At 37.6% G+C, this 22,745-nt stretch overlaps 1 protein-coding gene across 6 annotated transcripts in view; it reads right to left on the bottom strand.

Moving 5' to 3' along the window:
* The window catches only part of SASH1 (SAM and SH3 domain containing 1), a 391,591-nt gene that overhangs the window by 38,173 nt on the left and 330,673 nt on the right, over positions 1-22,745 (bottom strand). For 3 of the 6 annotated variants that reach the window (XM_056818913.1, XM_007484703.3, XM_056818914.1), the window contains 3 exons: positions 15,687-15,819; positions 8,638-8,984; positions 2,347-2,421 (listed from right to left, as the gene is read on the bottom strand). In XM_056818913.1, coding sequence (XP_056674891.1) covers positions 2,347-2,421; positions 8,638-8,984; positions 15,687-15,819 — 555 coding nt within the window. Of the gene's footprint in view, positions 1-2,346; positions 2,422-8,637; positions 8,985-15,686; positions 15,820-16,011; positions 17,409-21,682; positions 22,146-22,745 lie in introns of those variants that run through there. The other 3 variants (XM_056818915.1, XM_056818916.1, XM_056818917.1) reach the window with 3 other exon arrangements.

The following is a 22,745-nucleotide window of genomic DNA, read 5'->3' as shown; positions in this document are numbered from 1 at the left end:
GGTCTGGGCCTGGAATCAGAAAGACTCATCTTCCTGAACTCAAATCCAGTCTGAGACACTTACAAGCTATGTGGCCCCAGGTGAGTCAGTTGACCCTGATGGGCCCAGTTTCTCATCTCTAAAAGAGCTGGAGAAGGAAATGGCAAACCAAAATTTTTCTTTGCCAGTTATCATCACTCATGTCTAACTTTTTTTTATGATCCTCAAAACGGGGGGGGGGGGGGGGAGGAGGAAGGGCAGATGGGGGTGCCTATCACAAAAAGTCAGACAAAACTGAAAAATAATTTTGTAACAATAAATTATTTTTTTTATTACTGGTATTATCAGCTTTCCCTTAATTTACCTTAATAATGCCACTTTTTAGGGGTAGTTAGATAGTTCAGTAGATAGGGGGCTCCAGGCCTGGAGATGGGTTAGGTTCAAATCTGGCATCAGATACTTCCTAGCTGTGCAACCCTGATCAAGTCACTTATTCCCCATTGCCTAGTCCTTATAATTTTTCTGTCTAGGAACCAATAGACAATATTGCTTCTAAGATGGAAGATAAAGGTTTTTTTAATTTAATTTAATTCCACATTATTTTGTTTTATTTTTTGAGAATATTTTTCTATGGTTACATGATTCATATTCTCTTCCTCCCCTTTCCCAGAGCTGACAAGCAATTCCACTGGGTTCTACATGTCTTCTTACTCAAAACCTATTTCCATATTATTCATATTTGCAATAGAGTAATCTTTTTTAAAACCACAACCCCAAATCATATACTAAGGGATTTTTTTAAAGCTATACAAACAAATTTATCCTAACACTAACATACATTTAAGTTTACTTCTGACTTAATAAACCCTATTTTATTTTTTGACTCTAGGTTTCATTGAAGCTACCTCTCAAAAGAAGTCATTTGAATCAATGCTATAAAAACTAGATAAGGATATATATTCATTCTCTCTCTCTCTCTCTCTCTCTCTCTCTCTCTCTCTCTCTCTCTCTCTCTCTCTCTCTCTCACACACACACACACACACACACACACACACACACACACACTGTACCAAATTATCATAAAATTTTGAGGACAGGGGAGATAAATGCTTGTTATTTTTAAAAATTAACAATTCCAAAATTAAGTAGATAGCATAGAAGTCCTGCTTTAGTTTCATATATGTGCGTGTGTGTGTGTGTGTGTGTGTGTGTGTATATATATATATATATATATATATTTTTTTTTTTTAAGAAATAACACCAAATGTGGATAGCTAGGTGGCTCAGTACATTGAGAACCAGGCCTAGAGACAGGAGGTTTTGGATTCAAATTTGGTAACAAATAATTCCTAGCTATGTGACCCTGGGCAAATAACCTAACCCCTATTACCTAGCCCTTACCACTCTTCAGCATTGGAACTAATACACAGTATTGATTCCAAGACAGTAAATAAGAGTTTAAAAGGAAAAAGAAAAAAAGAAGTAACACCAAACCACCTATAAAATGATCTTATAAAAAAAGTGGAAGAAAATACAACTTAAGGACATTTCTAAACCCAAGTCCTATAACTTGGTTCTCCTCGATGTTCCCGGAGAATGTCAGTACACCCAAGGTATGTGGGGTGTTCCTCTGCAGGCTACAATGGCTCTAGAAAAAGTCTAATTTAGTTTGGCCCCAGTGAGACTGGGTCTATTCTGGGGTTTTTCATGCCAAGATGATCTAGAGTAACAGGATTTATATATAGCTAGAGGCAGACTCAAATATTGGAGCTTTTCTGCCTCAATGAGGTTCCAGAAATATATTTGTGGAACCTCATAATGAATTGGGAGTGACAGCAAGAATGGCCTTTCTGCAAGAGACTAAGCATTCCAAAAAGCCAGGCTTCTAATGCTCCCAGGTGAGCACAGTCCTTGCTCTGGGTATCCAGGTAATTGCCTCCCTGTATTCTAGCCTCTGTCAAATCTCCCTATGTGTATATATTTCACATACTTCAAACTGGTCATGAAGAACTTCATGGATACATAAATGGCTAAAATTAAAGAAGCAAACTACTTCTAATGCCTCTAATAATAGTCAAAGAATGTGGTAATAAAGGCATCTGTCCTTTTCTAAGCTAACAGAAGGAGAGACAGACAGAGGCCATATAGGATCATTATTCATTCTCTATAGTTCAGTGGGAAACATTAAGGTTGCTGATATAAAGCCCTCTTTCAAAAGAAGATTTAAGCTTCTTGCGAAGGGAAAAAAAAACAACAACAACAAACAAACCCTAGTATAAATTCTTAAGAGATTTTATATCTGAAACTTTCTCTGTAGCTACATCACTTGAAAACCAATCATTTGTTTTCTCCTGTCTTCCACTCACCATTGAGTCAGAATTATTATTCCCAATGTGTAGAGAACGATTTGTCAAGTCAAATCCTCCGAAACTGCAGGTCCTCTGTGGAAAGGACAAGTAGGGTACAGATTAACCATGGGCAGAACAAACACCACAGTAAATACATTTCCCATTTGTAGAACACCACTGAATCACAAATGGCTGAACAGGATGGTAAGCAGGAATGAAGAATGATGAGAAATCTTATGATTCATGAGAAATCTCATGATTCAAAGAAAACTAGTTCATCTTGCCCTTTTCACTGGACACTGAAACTCACCCAGATCCAGAGTTTCTAAAGTTCAGCATCTCTTTAATATGCTAAAATCATCTGGTTTAAAGAAAATCTCCAATTATTCCATGTAGTAAGTGTTCCAGTATCTGGGCAACCAAATTTCAACATCCAACCCTGAACTACCCCCTCAGATTGGCCAAATGCAGTAATGGAAAATTTATGAATATTTACAATGGCATCCAGAAACTTTAGGGGCATTAGGAAGAGTTGTTGGGGGGGTTTTCTAAGAGGCCATGAATTCTAGTCTTCCTCAACTTGTTATTTTTATTTTTTTCAGACTTAAACACCAAACAGGAAGGAAAAATAGGTAATGTTTACAATGGTCCAATTTGAGTAACAGCATGACTTACTCATTGTTGTGCATCTCAGCCAAAGCCCTAATACCGTGAAGATCATGAGATTTTAGATGGAGAAATAGAAGGGACTCTAGAGAACATTTAGTTCAACCTCCCATGTTTTACAGATAAAAACACTAAGGCCCAAAGGGCTAAAATAAATTGCCCAAGGTCATAACATGGTAATTATAATTTAATTTGTTATAATGTTACTTCTCTCCCCAAAGCAAATGGGTTGAAGCAACCCCCAACTACAACTAAAAACATAGCCTCCTAAAACAAAAGAAAAAAAAGTTTTTGAATGATAAGCACTACTATGGACCTTTAAGTTCAATTAAAAAACATTGTTGTCTTTAAAATACAGAATAAAAACCACAGAATTAGAGTTGGAAGTAGCCTTTGAGCTCATCTTGTTCAAACTCTCCAGTAATAGCTGTTCAACTTGAGCAAAGGAGGAAACTTTTGAATTGCCTCTTGGGGAAAGATATTCCAGTGAACTGGTTACATATATCAGTGATTTTACATTTCCTAAATTTGGTTTGTAGGACATGTTTATTATTTTGTTTTTCCTGTAAGAACAGACACCTAACCATTCAGGAAAATGAAAAGAACCCAATATCCTTGAGTGTGGGCAAAATGAGCACCTTTTTGGTGGCTGGGAAACAAAAAAAAATAAAAAATTCCAAAACAGATCTGAAATAAATACTTTTCCAGAACATATTCTTAATAGAGCTATCACAATGATAAATACTTAGAAGAAAAATTGGAAATTTGGAAGAAAAAATGTTTGCAGAAATACATAAAGATCCTTGCCAATATGCCTCATTTTAAGTAAATTAAAATTCAGCATTTTAAAATTTATTGGATTGTGCATTAATTTGCTTAGAGGATCTAAAAGTCTTTAGGCTGATTACGTGAAGAACACTATCACACCAAATAGTGGGACTAACACCTATCTTTATTCAATAGTAAAAATAACAAAAATTGAGGAAGTAAGTTCTGGGACTCTGTCATGGCTGGTGTCATTGGGCTTTAAAGAATGTGACAAATTTTGTGGCCTTGGGAAGTGTGGGAATATGGCAGAATGAAAGTGCCAGAGTAATAAAAGAGCTGTAATGACTAGTCTTTTACAAACCAAATATAAGATTTTTTTTTCAAAGCTAATTTTACTTTCATGCCTTAGGCTGATATATTTCTGCAAACACTCTCAGTACTATTACTACAATGTCACAGATCTCACCACCACTTTCTTCCCTTTGCCTTGCCAAATAAAGTAAACTTGGCCAATGTAGAGATTTACCAGCCACCCTAATTTTTCCAATTTCATAATGAGTGACTAGAGAAATAGAATTGACTTTAGGGCTAACTTGGTTGGGATACATTTATGTTATAAAATAATGGATATCACATATGAAAAACAATGCATTCACCATGTCACTTAATTAGCCAAACCATTGTATGATTGGACCCAACAAAGTTAATCTTTAATATTAATTCTTCTCCTCCTACAGATATCTTCAAAAAGACTTTCTTAACAATAGAAAAGCCATTTTTCTGGAACTCTGTGGTCTTACTGCTTCATAGATACAGGATGGCTTACAGATGTCGCATCAGTTTATGGCTTTGCAATATCCTGCTTTAAGCCAGAGTAAGCTACTGCAGACACCAGTCCCCAGCATGTCATTTCTGATGCAAATGAAATAATTTCCAAAGAATCTGGGTTAAAATGATGATAGCAATAAATTAAAGGCTTATTTAAATTTGTATGGGTCTGGTTAGTGTATGAGTTATAATATTCCTTTCTTCTTTTGCCATTTTCCAAAGATTACCAAAGGAGGCACTGATATTATCCAAATATATATTTGGGTAGATCCAGAGTTAGTAGAAGGATTTTAGTCCTAACATTCAAATTATAATTTAGAGACTGAAATTAATTCTCAACTGTAAAATATAACTTTATTTCTCCTATTCTTAACCCAGTGATGTTCTAAGAAGTCCAGAACCAGTTTTTTTTCTCTATAGAAATATATCAGTCTAAGATATGAGAGGAAAATTATCTTTGATAAAATTTCATATCTGGTCGGTGAAAAATCAAGTTTTTAAAGCAGTCCTTGCTGAATAGAGACTAAGCAACTGGTAAATCTTTTCTTAAAAATATAATAAACTGACAGAATCATATTTGGATTTTAGGAATAAATAATACCCTAGTTTTAAATTCTAACATTTAAATCTTTTTTTTTCTTTATAATTCTGAAAACATTTAAATCATGGGTGAGGAGGGCTTTTCCACAGAATGGTCATGCAGTTGAAATGTTTTATTATTATATGCAAAAAACAACCACTGTGGGAAAAAAACAAAACTTGACAAGATTCTCAAATTTCATGCATGTTCATATCATCAAAACAAAAATTAAATGATTAAATTAAAGGCAAGACAGGTGACCACTTCCACTGAAAAACAAAGGCATTGTCATTGCCCTGAGGTTGCAATAAGGAATTCTAGCATTTGTAAAAGATAAGAAATTGAGGTTGAAAAATCATAGAAAACTGCAGTACTTTGGGGCAAGAAAGGAGAAGTATATGAAATGGTGAATGCCATGAACTTCTTAAAGGAAGCTGCAAAGAAAATGAACTTATGCCTTCTCTTATGGGGGGGGGGGGTGGAGGGGGAGAAGAGGAAGGGCTCACTTACATTTTTTTGACTGAGCAAATAGTATTGTGGGTGATGGGAGGAGGGGAGGGTGAGTAGAAACACATAAAACATCACTCTTCTTTACTACCATTACTAAAGTTATCAATGAAAATATCCACATCTAACTCAACCTTGTGCAAAGATAGATAAACTGCAATTACCCAGCTTCATACTGGTATTGTTGGTATATAAAGTCAAAATAAGTCATAATACCACCTTTATGAAGAATTTTGCCTTTTGTAAAGATGCTTTCTTAGATGATCACAGATCTAAAACTGGAAAGCATCTTAGACACCATATAGTCCAACTCTTCCATTTCACAGAGGAAGAAACTGAGGTCTCAAAAAGTGACTTATTCAGTAAGCCCCAATGGAAGAATTTAAACCTAAGCATTTTGACTCCAGAGTCAATGTTCTTTCCACTGTAAACTACCTTCCAGGATATCTATTTCAGTGTCAGAGAAGACAATCCCTAAACTGTTGTTAATGACCATGAGAAAGGGTTTCTGAAGGAATGAAGTCATTTTTCATGACAATATAGAACAGAGTTACTATGGCCCCAAGGTATACATTCTGGAGGCTGGTTTTCATCGTAAGTGATCTACTGGACTATCAGACAATTACCTGGCTACTGGAGAAATATCAGGTTATATGTAAATCATTTTTTTCACCTTAAAAAAAAGGTAGTTGGGAAATCTAAAAGAAGTGGTGGTTTATTGAGAAGACAGAAAATGGATTCATCTGTGACTGATTAAGTCACAAGTGACTTATATTGCTGAAACATTTTATCTCTGTATTCTCTCCTTACAGAATGTGAGCTCCTTGAGAGGAGGGACAGTCTTCATTTTCTAATATTATCCCCAGTTCTTAGGATAGTGCTTTGTCATTCATTCAATCAATCAACACTTATTTTAAAATAAACAAATCATACAAATAAAGATTTAATTTAAAAGCACCTACTATGTGCCAGGCACTTTATTAAGCAAACTATGAGGATACAAAGAAAGGCAAAAGACAGTACAGTCTCTGCTCTCTTGAGGAGCTCAGTCTAATGGAGGAAACAACATATTAACAAATTATATATCATAATAATCAATAGAGTAATAATCAATAGCAGTAAATAATCAATAAAGGGAAAGCATTCAAATTATGGATTTTAGCTGGGATCGGAAGGAAGTCATCTAGCACTGGGTAATAGCATGACACTCATTTGGGGCATAAAAGAAGATGACATGACCTGGGTATGTGAGTAAATGAACAATGTAGAAAGAGTCACTGAATCTTTGGATTTTTAGAGATTTTAGAGATCTAAACTCCCAGTTTTATAGATACAGAATGTATGACGAAACTGAAGTTCAGAGTAATAAGTTAAAAATAAATGTAAAAGCCTTTCGACATAATCTGAGTAAGGACAAAGTAGTAAATAGAGACACAGTCTTTGAGTCAGAAAACCCATGTCAACTTAGACACATATTGGATATGTAACCCTGACCAAGTCACCTGTCCCAAACAACTCACTCTTGGTGGAAAAAGTTTCATAAATAGGAGAACTCTCTCTATGAATGAAATCATGCATGCACCCAAATTTAATCATTTAGTTCTGTGAATTAAGATATGATGGTACAGTGGAAAGGGCACTGAATTTGGAGGCAGGTAAACTGGGTTAAAAATCAAGATTCTTCTCTTTGCTATCTTATGCAAATCACATCTCAGTATTTTAAAGAATTTGGACTAAACGATCTATATGGAGACGCTGGACAACATTGAATCTAATAGTACACAATCTAGAATTTTCAAAGTATTTTTCTCATTCTCAGCAGATTTCAGTCTATATGCAGAGATTTTTAAACTATATTTTTTCTTTTATGAGATGAAATTCAGCCTTTAAGATATCGAGGTTGACTAAATGGTGTTCAATAATTTTTACTTTACTTTTATATTTAAGATTTTTTTCTCCATAAAACATTCATGTTTTATAATGTTCTTAAATGAAAGCTTTCCCAGTATTCATTTCCTCAGTCTGATTGACCAGAAGTCCAAGCATCTTTTAAAAAATAAAGAAAAACAAAATAAGAAACCTAAACTTTTTTGGTGATACACTATTCTTTCTAATAATTCTATAATAAAATTGAATGACATCCAGCTTCAAAGCAAAAACAGCCACCCAGAAAGAAAAATAGTGCAAATGATTACCATGGTGACTGGAATTCCCTCCCTGAATCCCTATGTGCATGTTTTGCTTTAATTTAAATCCTGACAATCTGAGGAGAAAACTAAAAAGCAGAAACTGCTACTAACTGAAAGGGAAGGTGGCTATTTTGAGGGGATAGTAAAATGGACTCAGATGTGAAGAGATGAAAAAGAGAAGAGAAGAAGGAAAAGGAAGCAAACAGATGAGATTCCATGGTACTTCAGTGCAACCTCACAGACATTACAAGGCCATCTTAACGACCAGCTCCTTTGACTCACAGACTTCTGGTGGATTCTCAAGAGAACCCGTTTAGTACAGCGGTCCACCGTGGCGGCCCACTTCCTGTGGGCCTCTTCCTCCTCCTCGAGCAAGCACCGTCTCAGGTCCTGCTTGTCGGCTTTACTCAGGGTCCTGTCCGTGACAGGGCGCACCAGCTGGGTCAGGTTGAGGTGGCTATAGAGGCTCCGCTCCACCACATAGGTGATATTGAACTCGCTGACAGAGGTGCGCCCCCGCAGCCTTCTACTGGGGAAGCCACATCCTCCTCCCCCTTTGGATTTCTGCCGGAGCAGCTGAAGGTCGCAAGTGGTAGCACTTAAGCCCTTTCTAGAGGGGCGCTGGCAGAGAAAAGCTCGGGAACAGGAATAATTAGTATCCATTTTCTTCAACCGGATTTGTTTTCTGACACTCTGGACCTCCTCGAGGGACACCAGGAGGTGATGTTTGTGCCGATTGCTGTCATAAAAGCAAACACTTTCAGTACTTACCCCATGACTTAAGGAGCCGAGACCCTTCTTCATCTCCCCATCGGTGAGGGAGCGGCACACCTTCTGGGTCTTCTCTTCCTCTGGATAGGAGAAAAATGTGCCCATCTTTTTGGGAGGTTTTATCAGCCCACGGCCATCTCCTTTGCTAAATGTTTTGACCAGCTTTCGGCCGGCACCCCAAGTGTCCAGGCTGCTGGATGAAGGAGACGTGGTAAAGGAATCTGAATCATCCTCTGGTGGCTTCTCAATGGAGCCATCAAAGTAGAATGGCTTCTTGTGAACTCCAGAGTAGAGAGCCGATCTGTCGTCCAGGATCGGGGAGCTGGCAATTGGATGTTCCTCCACACCTGGAGAGGGAACAAGATGGGATGCATGATCTATATAGCTTTTTAGTTCTAACCTTTATCTTCTATCTTAGCATCAATATTGTGTATTGGAAGTGGTAATGGGGTTTTAGGCTATGAGGGTTAAGTGCCTTGCCCAGGGTCACACAGCTAGGAAGTGTCTGAGGGCAAATTTGAATGCAGAACCTGACTCTTGTGGGTTTTAAAGTGTTATGGTCAGGGGAACTGCATCACCCAACATACACCAGGGGTCCCTCCCCCTAACTTCCTGGCATGGGATTGGTCTTGAATGGACCAATCCTGTGCTGGGAGAGTGACCACACCCCCTACTTCCTAGAGTAGAATCGGTCTTGAGTTGGACGAATCCTGTGCTAGGGAGGGGCCATGGCCCACCCCCTTCCAGGTGCAGGATTGGTTTATACAAGGACCAATTCTGTTCACCTAGGAGAGAGGATTTAGAATCTAACTACATTCAAAGTTTAGCAGTTAGTTAATTTCAGCTGGGGGAAACTACTGTTTTTCTTCTTTCATTAAAGTTAATCAGATAAAAGAAAGAGTAATCATTTCACTCTCAACCCACTAAGCCACTGAGCTCCCCCCCATATATCGCTTACAGTTGACAAGCCAAACCCAAAGTACCGAGTACACTCAATGATCTCGGCCAAATGTTCCCATCAATACCAGTGAAGCGACTGAGTCAGAAGAGCATTCAGGGCACTGACATGCAATCAGCCATATCCAACATTCTTTTTTATTTCAAGGATTCCAGCTTGCATCCCTAAGTGTTTGCCAGTATCAGGTATTGAGTTAAGCCCTACAGAACCGAGTGGAAAGGTTTGGAATTGCTGGCAGGGGGTATGGGTTCACTTGAGTCCTTTCCTGTGTGTCTTATATGAACAGATGTAAGAAAAGAAGTAGGTCAAATCGTGGGTGTACTGAGCCTGGCTGTGTCCCTCTAATTACGCTAAGGAAATTTTCTAACACCACAGCTTTCCACCAGCTGAATTTTAAAGAGGAAAAAAGTAAAAAGCTTTTTGGAACAGAGGGATAGGGCACTAAATATAACAGCCGGGAAAAGGGCATTGGTGAGAAACTGGACGTGGGAGTTAAAAAGAGAAAAGCTTTCATTGGAGATGAGTGACCAAAAATCATAACAAAGCTTTTAATTGTTAAAAAGCCCTTTATCATTTTTAAACACTAATATTTTACCCTAAGAATCTGGTGTAAGATGAAATGTCACCACCAAATACAACAAAAGAACAGCCTTATAATAGTTGCCCAGGGAATGAGTTAAAGAAAAAAAAAAAGATTAACAACAAATGTGCCCGCATGGAGGTCACAAGTTCTCTCTGACCTGCAGCTCAGTTCTGTTTACTGTAGTAATTGTTGAGGCAGATGGGATTGATTTTTGGAAATTTTGGTTTTCTGCAAACTTCAGGGTCCCTTTAAGCAAAGGAGCACGTGTCTCAATTTTTGTAGCTTCTTGGTATCATGGGTCATCTTCCTTGGGCTATTATTCAAAAAATACAAGGAGATGGAACCCAGTGCAGCTTCCTTGCACAATGAGAACACTAAACTACAGAAATTAAGATTAGGCTTCTTAATCTTCGAAACCAAGAAGGATAATAATACTTTATTTTTGCTCTCCTGTTTGCCTGGTTGCTAAAACTGAGTATCACTGAACCTCAGGGCCCCATCCTTATATTATGACAGGTATATTTGCCCATTATTCTTCAAGAACTCTAGTTTAAGCTAACCTGGTCAACCTGAGGATAGGAAAGAGGCATCTCTTGCTTCTGTGCTTTTGTATAGACCATCCTCACTGCCAGTTTCTTAGGATCCTTAGCTTTCTTTAAGGTTTAGTTCAATGCCACTTCTTACACAAGGTCTATTCTGATCCCCCCTGACCCCTATTTGCTAGAGTCCTCTGTCTAAAAAGCTTGTATTTACTCAATATATGCAATATAAATGTGTTTGCATGCATTCATGTATGTTATAACTGTACATTTTATCTTGTTGTCATTCCCACAACAAGGGAAGAGACTTAATCATTTGTCTTTAAAAACCTAGAACTTAGCACAATGCCTTTTACATGGAAGCCTCCAGATCCTGTCTGGCTCTTTGGAAGTCACCCCTACCCACAAGAAGTTAATCCATTCAGTTTGGGCACTTAGCTCTGAAGATGAAATATACTGAATGGTGAGGGTGAAAGAGTGAAAGACTCATTGTATTTTGCTGCCCCTGGGCCATGCTTTACCTCCCATTCAGTCATCCAGAAGAAAAACAGAGTCTACCAAGTGCATGTATTTTGCCATATGCTTGGATATACACTCTGCAGCCCTCAATAACCTCTACCTTTTGGTCTTGCTCTAGAAGCAGAAATCAAAATAACCTTACTATTGTTATTGGAAATGGTATGACCACTGGATACATCATATGGCTCCATTCAACCCCTGTGATTCCCATAGCCAAAATTTCTTTCCCTAGATTCTATTTTCCTATGTGTACTGTATCTCCCAGCTTCATTCTTGAGTCTGGATTGATCCATCATTCACTAGCTGCCTTCTTACTCTGGAAGTTCCCTCTACTCCTATAGTTCCTTCTTTTCACTGCTGAGTTCCTTCCTGAAATTCTATTTTGAAGAATTTCCCAGGAAATTCATCACTCTTCTCCTATTTCTCTAGATTTCATCACCATTCCTTCCCCGCACTTCCCTAATCCCTGCCTTACTTTTCAGCTCCCTTTTCTCCCCCCATTAAAATATAAGTTCCTTGATGTTAAAGACTATCTTTCTTTTTGCTTGTATTTGTATCCTTAAGATTTAGTATAGTGTCCATCACTTAGTAAATGCTTAACAAATGTTTGTTGATTTGACTAGAGTGCAAACTCCCTCAGGGCAGGGTTGATCACCTTTTTGTGTTTATAGACTTGAGTGCCTGATATATCTTAAGCATTTAATAAATATTTGCTCATTGATTCCATTGAAGGAATGAATAAAATTGGGGCCCTCATGGCTTCAGCCATATTTCTTTTTAGGGAGATGAAGCCATCAGCTAAGGGTGGACAGGATAAAGATTTTAGTCAGATGTAAAGAGATACAGCTGAAACCTTGGAGACAGAAATAGGACAAAAGAAGTACCATTTATAGAAAAGTGAATGGGTTTGGATTTAACTCAGTCTAAAATGGTCCAAGGGATATGGAGCAGCCAGGACTATGATGGTTGTCTCCTAGGATCTATGCTACTCCATAGAAGTCCTAAGACCAAAATGCTTCTTTAACAATATGACTGCCTCATCACATGCTGTCTTGTATTTGATTCTGAAATCAGATGGCAGGCATATGAATATATCATACATGACTTCCACTTCCAGAAATTCAGCATCTGGCAAGTCAATCCAACCAAAATCTGGCAACCATAACCAATCACAACCATAATGGCTTGCTTGACATAAAGGTTTTATGCCCCTAAATGACTCCTTGCCTGAAATATTACCATCAGAAACTCAGGCATCTTTGGTATTACCTCTCCAAAGAACATATAATAGTGCTTAAAGAATAACACATATGTCCTTCTCCAGAGAAGCAAGACATAGCTATGTGTGTATACACACACACACACACACACACACACACACACACACACACACACACACACACATAGTTTTCTTTGGTCAAATGATATCTTTTCTAGTGTGGGGAGGGGATTTTTAAAATGCAAATATACCTTAGAAGGGATGTCATATTAATAAGTTACAATGATTAACACCACAATGAAAACTCATTTATGATTACTTTTTTATAAGACCTTAAAATGTCAAGATACTAGGAAAATAGAAGTCTAATAAGAAGAGAAAGAAGGATTACTTTGAAACATGGGACATTGAACTAGAGAGATAGTTTTAGATAATAATAATAATAATAATAATAGCAATGATTATAGCACTGATATTTTATTGTATTTTACAATTTTCTGCTGTGACCACCATTTGTATACTCAGGACCTAAAAGCATCAGAGTCAGCAGAAAAACATGAAACCAACAGAAATGGGAGAGTATCAATTTCATAACACTACATGTAACCCAGAGACTTCTGGGAATAAATGCCATCTCCAAAGTCCTAGAAATCAGAGATAATTCAAAGTATTCCAACCCTATATACCCTACTTTTGCCTAAGATACTCACATTGAACAAAATAAAGTCATTCAGCAATACTTTAAGGATCTGTGATTTGAACTCCCTCCACCAACTCAGCTCAAAACCTGTCTATGACTTAACAGATAAATCTCAGAGATATCTCTCTGATATTCTCTAAAAACTCAGGCAGTTTAAGTGATCTGTCCTGTCAGTAGTTGCACAACTAGTAAATGGCAGTTAGGATCTGAGTCCAGGTCTGCCTGACTCTAGCATGGTGCATCTATCACTATCTATTGATAAGAGTAATGGGTTTGGAAGACTTGGGTTTGACTCTCTGATCATCCACTTTTTACCTGGGGGCTACTGAGTAAGTGACTTAAGCCCTCTAGGTCTTACTTTCTTTAATCTGCAAAATGAGAGGTTTGGTCTAGGTGACTTCTAAAGTCCCTACCACGTATAAGTCTGAACCCCAAAATCCAGAACTCTATCCTTTATACCATGCTGATTCCAAACCTTATGTATATAATGAATCAAATGGCAGTTCATCTTGCTATAACCAATCAATATAAGCATTAGGGTTCCTTATCATTTTGGTAAATCCATGTGTTAAAAGAGTTCTTTCAAAGCTATTAGGAACCCTTGCATTTGCCTCAATACAGGGGTAGAATTCAAGATATTCTGTCAGAGCCATTCTCATGGTTCCTTTTTTGCCTGAATGGTTCTTGGCTCAGGTGGAGAGTCTCCTTTAATGTCAGTGTTGCAATAGGGCTCTTTTGAAGCATACCTGGGGCCTCTCCTCTCAATGTAATGGAACAATGAGCTGGACTCCAATGGCACTCTGGCACCCTGTCACAGTACGAACTGAAAAGGCAGTTTGGGGCTCACATAAACAACAGTTATTCCATCTGAAGCTATCTAGAGCAACTTTCAGGCCAATGAGGAAGAAGGGAAGGATCATGTTTGCCATTTGCCTTTAAAATTAAACTCTGTCTCTTGATATATACATTTTTTTCTCATCTTCATATTTTGCCTTTCAGAAACAATCTACTTAATCCAGTTAATCCTTGTACAACAATATATTCAAGTCCAAAAAAACAAAAACAAATTAATTACATAAAAGTAGGCTACAGTTTAGAAATATTTACTGCACCTTAATATAAATAGTTCTAGGTGTTGTCAGAGTAATACTTGCCCCCATTGTGCAGGCTGATAGGAATGCAGTGAGAAGACCTAATTGATAACTGTCACTTAAACTTGCCTCTAGAGTAAGATCTACATTGGGTCTAAAGCAACAGAAATTAAAAAACAAAAACAAATTAATTTTAAAAATTAGTTCTATGCTTCTGAACCTGTCCATAAAAGCAAATCTCTCTCTCTCTCCCTGATATATTCCCTCCCACATCCACCCTCTCTTTCTGCCTCTCCCTTCTTTCCCTTTCAAAAGGTCTCTGGGGAATCTGAACCAAAATAATCAACCGGAAACCTTCATCCTATTCAGTAAACAGTAATTTCTTTTTCTCTTCTATTGGAGCTTCTATTGGAGTTTTGGGCAATGAAAAGCCTGACAAAGACAATGGAAACTATCAAATTGCTTCGTTTTCATCCTCACCAAACAAAAGTTTAATTAAGAACCACATTTTAACAAGTAAAACTGTCTTAGTGACTGTCCGTGAAATATTAATGAACTGAACAACCAATCTCCTCATTTACTATACCTTCTCCAAACCAAAAACCTTATTCTTATATGGCATCATTTTAAAAAAAAAGAATCTCACCAGGGCCCAACCACTATAAATATATACCAGCAATAGTTTAAAGATCAGTGCTTAACTTGCCAAAAATCAAGCTTCAAACTATATTTGTTACAATGACAGAAGTTGATATCTTTCTAATTTTTAACCCAATAATTCAGGGGGACAATAAGATCCCTTTATAGGCTCATTAGAATTTGATGTCCTTAAAAGACCTATTTAGCTTAAGCCTGAACTTGTTTACTGGGCTTGCAAAAAACCCAAAAAAACCAAACCCACAAATCACACAGAGGAAATATCAAGGGGCACTAAAGATACTCCAATTATGTTGCCAAGTAAAATTGTTGCTTAAGATGTGTCTGGTAAGCCGATATTGGAGTTCATTGGGAAAGAATCAAGGCCCATTCCCCATTCCTTTTTTTCTTTATGTTTCACCTTGCTCTGTTTTGATACCCAGAAAGAGCAATGTAATAAAATATGAAGCAAATGGGGAAAAAACGACATTGCCAAATAAAGACAGCTCTTTAAAAATAGAGACCATAAAGGCATCAATGTATATTTCATTTTTAACATATCACATCACTTAGAGAATAGCAACCATGCCCCCTTTTGTCACCATCAAATTCAGGGTACCCTAAAAATTACTTTGTCGTATAGGACACCTTCTTGGACTAGTTTGGGAATTAGTAATTTATAGGTACACTTCTTTCCATTAGTCCCAACCCAGGGCTCAGAGTGTGATTTCTATTTGAAAAGAGTCTTTTAAAAAATGAAAATCAAATTACTTTGGAATAACTAGAGTGTAGTTTGCTTTTTACCTTCAGTGCTGGGTTTTTTCATTTCTTCCACCCTAATGAGTTTCTTTCTCACTCTGCGAGTAGAGTTTACCAGCTTGTGTAACCTCTTAAACTTCACCGACTCCTCTGTTTCATCATCCGATTGTTCTCTTGACTGGCAAAGAAACAAAGGAAAAGTTAATCTAATAATTGCTTCATGGCTTAATCCCAGTTTAACCCCAATGCACCACCAATCTGAATTTAGGCAGTTCTGTGACAGAATCTGTTACCAAGTTAAAAAGTTCATTAATAAAAAAAATGAAAACAAAAAACAGATCATTGACTGGCTTCACAAAGCCCCACCTACCATTTTAACGAGTACTTCAGTGTAAAGTCAGGTCCTATGCCCCCAAATACACATTCTTGACCTCAGATTGCGTTTCATGCATTTAATCTCAACTATTTTCATGTCTGCTTTTAGTGTAACTCAGGCAGGACTCTCCTATCCAGGCTCTTCTTGTAATTCCAGTTATGCTGCTGTGGTTTGGGTCAGGCACTCATCTGTCTAGCCCGTCAGAACTAGCTGCTGAACGTGGTCACCAACTACTTCTCCCCAAATGAAAATCTGTTGACTTTTTCCAATCCTCCCAGAAAATCAAAACCAGCCGGGCAGGAAAGAGGAAGAGATGCAAAAGCCCTTGTATCCCATCTGTGAGGAACAACACCCTGCCACATTGCAGCCATCCCTCGTCCTTCTCCAGTCCCTTTCTGAAGGCTAGCATGAGGACAGACCCAGCATTCCTCCGACAGTGACCAAGGGAAAATTCTGACCTTTTCCAGCTATACAGTACAGTCCATATTCCCCAGCATCCCATTTCGTTTCGCATCAGATCAAGTATGCTCAGTCCCAGCTGTTTTCCCTCAAGTATCAAACATTACAGAGACAAAAAAAATTCACTCTCCAGCAGCAGTGACACAAGCTAAAACAATCCTTTCCTTGTGAACGGGCTGAGGGCTTCATTTTCAAGCCAGCTCCCACATTCAATATGTTATTTCCTCTGTTCTATCTGCTCAGAAAGTTTAGGAAAAAAGAAAGGAGTTTCCCTCAAAATGACAGCAAAATCCTGGCCCCGGTGCACAGTGAGCATTCCAAGGCAGCAAAGGCAGAGCACAGCTGGACCAAGGCACGCAAACACTGGATACCTCACTGGTTTTGCCTGTGCTCCAGCCTACCTAATCCTTCACATCCTCCCCAAGCTGGCATCTTTACTCCAATTCCTTACAAATAACTCTTTCAACTCTTGCTTTTCCATCTCAGTACAACAAAAAGACTTTCTAAAAGTACAGTCAAATAAGGCATGTGAGAAAACTGCACAATAATCTTATCATTACTAATCACAAGGCTAACAACAACAAAGATATGTTGCAATTAGTAAAGAATGGTCTAGGAGAATTAAACTTTTGTAAACAAAGGAGAGTGCATTTCAACTCTCACTGACATCCCGAATGACCAGGAATATAAATCCCTTTTGACAATTAATCAATCATCATATTTATTGGGAGTGATCCAACTATGAACAAACCACTAGTCTGGGAATAGATCTCAGTGTTTGGTGGTTATTTTGGCCTCAATTTCTTCATCAGTGGAATGGGTAAATTTTGGATTACTATCAATCTCATGACTAAAATTGAATTATGACATCCTTATTGCAGACAATAGGTTCAATGTCCCTCAATTTTTTTAATTAAAAATCTTTTCCAGATTATACATCGATATAATTTTTAATATTTGTTTTCTGAAATTTTGTAATCCATGTTTTCTCCCTCCTTCCCATCCAACCTCCCTCCCCAAAAAGGCAGGTAATGATTGTAGGTTATACATATGTAATCATATATATTTCCCTATTCATCATGTTGGGAAAGAAGACACAGTGCTTACACTAGAGAAAAAGTCACAGAGGAAATAAAGTGAAGAATGCTATGTTCCAATGTGCATTCATGGATATCCTTTTGGAGTTGTCTTAGATTCTTGCTTTGTTGATAATAGTTAAATTTCTAACAAGCAGCAACATTAACTATTTTGGTTTCATATTTTATTTCCTTTACTCATGTTGGCTGAATTTGCTTATTGGCAGTGAAATGGTCACAAAGTGGTTAACCAGAGGAGGATAGATTATTAATCTATAGTCTGATTAATCAGTCCCTTAAGAATCTCCAGTTGCCTCAATTCTACATGAACTATCTAAACACTCTTTTTTTTTTCTAAATACAGAAGTTAAGCTCTGCTAAAGGAGAAAGGTTCAGAATCGTAAACCACAAACTCTCTAGAAACGTACATGTGTATATGTGGAATAAACATGTGAATTAGGTTTGTCATATCTATTCAAAGTGAACTGGCAATAGTTTTGTTATGAACCACAGTCACTGATCATTCAAGGTACTTATTGATGAAAGAGGACTTGTGATCTAGGTTTTTGGAGGATGAAGCAACAAAGAAAAAAGAAATAGGATATAGAAGGACACACACAAACTTTGGTTCTTAAGACATAAAGCATCTGCTAGAATGGCATGCCATCATAGCAAAATCTCCAGGGGAGAAATCAAATATAGTTAAACCATGACAACAGATTTAATAGCAATGGCTGTTCTGAGGGCCTATTTTCCTACGCCCAGCTTCATTTTGTTGGAAAATAATATATTCCAGGTACTTGTTAATTGCTTTCACATGCTCCATCTATTTTTGAGAAACTTGAGCTCTTAAGGACTTTGAACCAATGCTATTTTTACTTTCTTAGAGAAAGAAGGTTCTGGAGGTATATGACACACCAAGTCTCAACACAAGGCAGTCAAGAACTTTCTGTTGGAAACTAGACAAGATAGATCCAGCTGGAAGTGCTCACTTATTGAGCAGCTATACAACTAGCCAAGAGATTAAAAATTCTAAATGAAAGCAAAGTCATTAAAAGGGGGAAAGGGTTTATTTCTGGAAAGGTCTCTCTCAACAGTTTACAAGTTACTTTGGTTCCAAAATAAATCCGAGGGATGCTCTTTAACAGCAAGGTGATGACTTCTCACTTCCTCCTTAGGAAAAAAAAAATTGATATCAGAAAATGAATGTTTGATTTTTAAAAAATTTAAAAGTTGCCTTTGTGGGAAGAAAGAAAGAAGAATGAAAGGAAGAAGATAAAAAGAAAGTCAGATCTCTAGCTGTTTCACTATTAAGACAATCCTTCAAGGGCAGCTAGGTGAGTCAGTGCTTTGAGAGGTAGACTTAGAAATAGGAGGCACTGAGTTTAAGTCTGGCTACTTCCTAGCTGTGTGATCCTAGACAAGTCACTTAACCCCTGGCCCTTACTGCTCTTCTGCTTTGGAATCAGTACAAGAAATTATTTTAATATGGAAGGTAAGGGTATTTTTTTAAACAATCCTATAAACATTTATTTACCTAATATATACAAAGTACTCCCTCTAGTAGTGAAATACATATGAAGATAGTTATACCAAATTCTCATCCAAGTTAAATGTACAGGTGATCTTTTCCATTGAGAAGAAAAGTATAGACTTCTAAATCCATACTGTTCAGTTATTTTTCACTTATGTGTGAACTTCATGACTCAATTGGGGTTTTCTTCACAAAGATACTGGAGAATTTTGCTATTTCCTTCTCCAGCTCATTTTATAAATGAGGAAACTGAGGCAAACAAAGTTAAGTACTTACCCAGGGTCACATGGATAATAAGTATATGAGGCCAGATTTGAACTCAGAAAGATGATTCTTCCTCACTCCAAACCCAGTACTCTATCCACTTTGCACCTAGCTACCCAATTGCTTCAAAATGGACATATGCCAGTAGGACTTACACATATTCTCACAATATTGCCCATTTCTTACTGTGTCTCCTAATGTGGGAAATATATGACCACAGACAGGGGGAAAATGTGTCTGTATAGAAAAGGTCCATTGAAAACTCTTCCTATGCCAAGTTACTTTCTGGTGGGGGGGGGGGGGGAATCTGCAATGGATAATGAATGGCTTCCTGTTGGAAAAGTTTCACAAGAGTTGGAAAAGAACAATGTTAAATTCCAACATATGTATACATACATATTGCATATATAGTGGATACTATGTAGACCAATATGTGCCATATAAAATCTCAATTACTGTAACTCTGGCTGATGAGGGTCGAGGCATAAATTGATACAATGAAATCAAGGTTACTAAATGACCCTGAATTTTGCCGTTGTTCCATTCCTAAACTGTGAAAGTACAATATCACTCTCTACTTCTTATCTTCTCAAAGAGCAACTTGCCTCTGCTAAATGATGAGAAAAAATGGATTTATAGCACTGTAAATAGAAACATAACTCCTTTCCAGCTTTGCTGCTGCAGATTTTTCCACCAGAAAGCCCATATGGCTCAACTTTTAATTATTTTGGCTAATGCTATATGTAGTAATTCTGTGGTGAATGCTTAAGTGTTTCATTTCTAGTTTCCATAGCAACATTACATCAGATTGCAGACAGCTGGCTCCACAGTTTTAAACCATAACAAATTGACCAAGCCAATACACAAAACTAGTTGCTTTAAAGAGATAGCATGCCATTCAAGGGGCCAGGGCGTTGAATGAGGAACCTAAGGGGCTGATTTGGCAGGCAGAGGAGGGCGGAGCCTCCTTCCTTCTCAGCTTCATTTGGAACAAGTGCATCCTTAACACATCTGCAATGTTCTAATAGCAAAGACATTGAGCCAGCTTGGAGAACTTTTTATTACACAACCACATAAAGGACTACAGGGAAACAGGAACCAAATTAACAGCATCTGTAAAGGCTGAGGTTAGGAGGACAGAATAAATGAAGAATGGTCTCATCCCGCTAACTACTCAGCTCTGGCTTGTTGCTGCCGGTTGGTAACAGCATCTTCACTCCAAGTGACGTTAAATGACTCCTGCAACCACTATGCCACAGAAAATGCCTTCTCCCAAACTAGGGGCACAAGCAGCTCCACTAGTATATATAGAGAATGCTGTATAACAGATGCTGAAATGACCCTGGAAGTAGCAACCCTGCCCCTCCGGAGAACTGCCATGACAGATGGGGACCACAAGGATATCCTTGGCTGAAACAGAAATTCTAAGCTTGCGGCTATCTTTCCTTCAAGGAAAATAAGTGCTGCTGTCAATATATAAGTCAAATTAACTTAATCTCTAAATCGAGAAAGGAAAAAAATTACAAAATACTGAAACCAAGGTTCTTAACTTGAGTTCTTGCTTTGGTAACAAGATAATTCATTCTTTCAATATAATTCATTTCCCCTGTAATTCTAGGTGTTATAAAAAACAATTTTCTGAGAAGAGACCCAGGGACTTCATCAAATTGCCAATAGGGTCCATAGCATACTCATGTAAGAAAGCATACATAAATGCATGCACACACACACACACACACACACACACACACACACAGAGTTAAGAGCTGAACTAAACTTACTGGAAATGATTTTTTAAATCTGACATTTCTTTTCAACAGCAATTTTTAAAATCCTGATAAACAGAAATCCACTTTAAAAACTTGCATAAATTTTAATATAAGCAATCAATCAACTAGGATTTATTAAGTGCCTCTTCTGTGTCAAACACTTGGCAATATGTAAAAAGAAAAAAGGAAATGCTAAGAAGCAAAATTAATTTACACTTTTAATCAAATGTTATGTCCAAATCTGAATCTTTCAATGCCCCCAGAAACTTTTTCCAATTTGAAAAAGTTTGAATGTGCATTCTTTCTCTTTATTCAAAATAATCCTCAGGGTTAGTGAACCTCCACCACCATGACCACCAACAACACCTCAAATCAATTAGACATAAATCTACTAGGAAAAGGTGAAAATAGAGGAAACTGGGAGATAAGAAGCAATTCTCTGAAACTAATAAAAGAGAAAAGACAAAGAAGAAAGAGTAGCATGAGGAAAGCCATAAGGAAGCTTTTCTCTCACAGATAAGAAGCATATCTTTTCATTTCATGCAACACAATTAATGACTTACCGGCTTAGGCATTTAGCAGGCCTGAGGCACAGATCTGAAAGTCTCCCTGCTCCCACCCACCCCCCCCTTCCCCTCAAGTCCAAGGATTTCTTAATTTCTGTTCTGTCAGGTCCACAGTCTCAAATAAAAGAGTAGGCACTTGGTGAACTTGTCTCTCCCAAAATTACATTATCAAATAGGCAACAGTGTCACAGTTTAAGATGAAAAAAGAAAAAAGGGGGGGAGAAAAAAAAAGATCCTGGGTTCAATTAGCTTCTTTCTGTTCCCTGACTGATTCTCCAGTTTCTTACTAACTGCATAACTTGTAAGAAAGGCATAAGTCATCAGCTCTAAGCAAATCTTCTATTCACCACAAGGAAAAAAGGGAGTGTTGTAGATGGCAAACAATCCCTGTTTTCACTGACGAAGGCTCAATGACCTCTTGCTGGCCTCCAGTTCCTTAATTACTGTCTATGGAATTTCAGAAAAAGAAAAGAAGAAATAGAGAATGTGTGCAGATCCAGGATTAGGCCTGACTCTTAAAAAAAAAGCTCTAAGGCCAAAGCACAGAGGAAATATAGCCCAGCTTTAAAAAAAGACCCCTTTTCAAACATTCTCTCAAAGAATCCCCCTACAAGGGAGTCACCACTATTGAAAATAGATGCTTTCTAGGTTATTTTTGAAAGGACTAAAATTAAAACTTGTGATTTTGGTTTCCTTAGGAAGCTGTTGCTTTTTCATACCTTTTTTCCTACACCTCAGGGCACTCGCCCACACATTCTGTTTTAACTACTATAAAAATAACTTAGGTTGCTTAACCTCCTTTGGGGCTCCTGCCACTCTCTAATTGTTCTGATCATAATTTCAGCCCAGCGGAGCTCTCCTTCCACTGTGAACCATGCACATGAAGCCTGTGTCACAAGATGGTCAGTTCATTTTCTCAAAGGTCCCCAGGGAGGCCCAGGCACATGGTGTTATTTGAACAGAAAATGGTATAAACAAGACAGCACTGAACTTTCACCAATAAACCCCACATAAAATCTTCCTAATTTAATAACACAGGAAGCACTGAAATATATTTTTA

The sequence above is a fragment of the Monodelphis domestica genome, chromosome 2 (genome assembly GCF_027887165.1).
Source record: "Monodelphis domestica isolate mMonDom1 chromosome 2, mMonDom1.pri, whole genome shotgun sequence".
NCBI classification, from domain to species: domain Eukaryota; kingdom Metazoa; phylum Chordata; class Mammalia; order Didelphimorphia; family Didelphidae; genus Monodelphis; species Monodelphis domestica.
The sequence above is the reverse complement of the archived record's forward strand: the minus strand, read 5'-3'. Positions and strand labels throughout refer to the sequence as shown.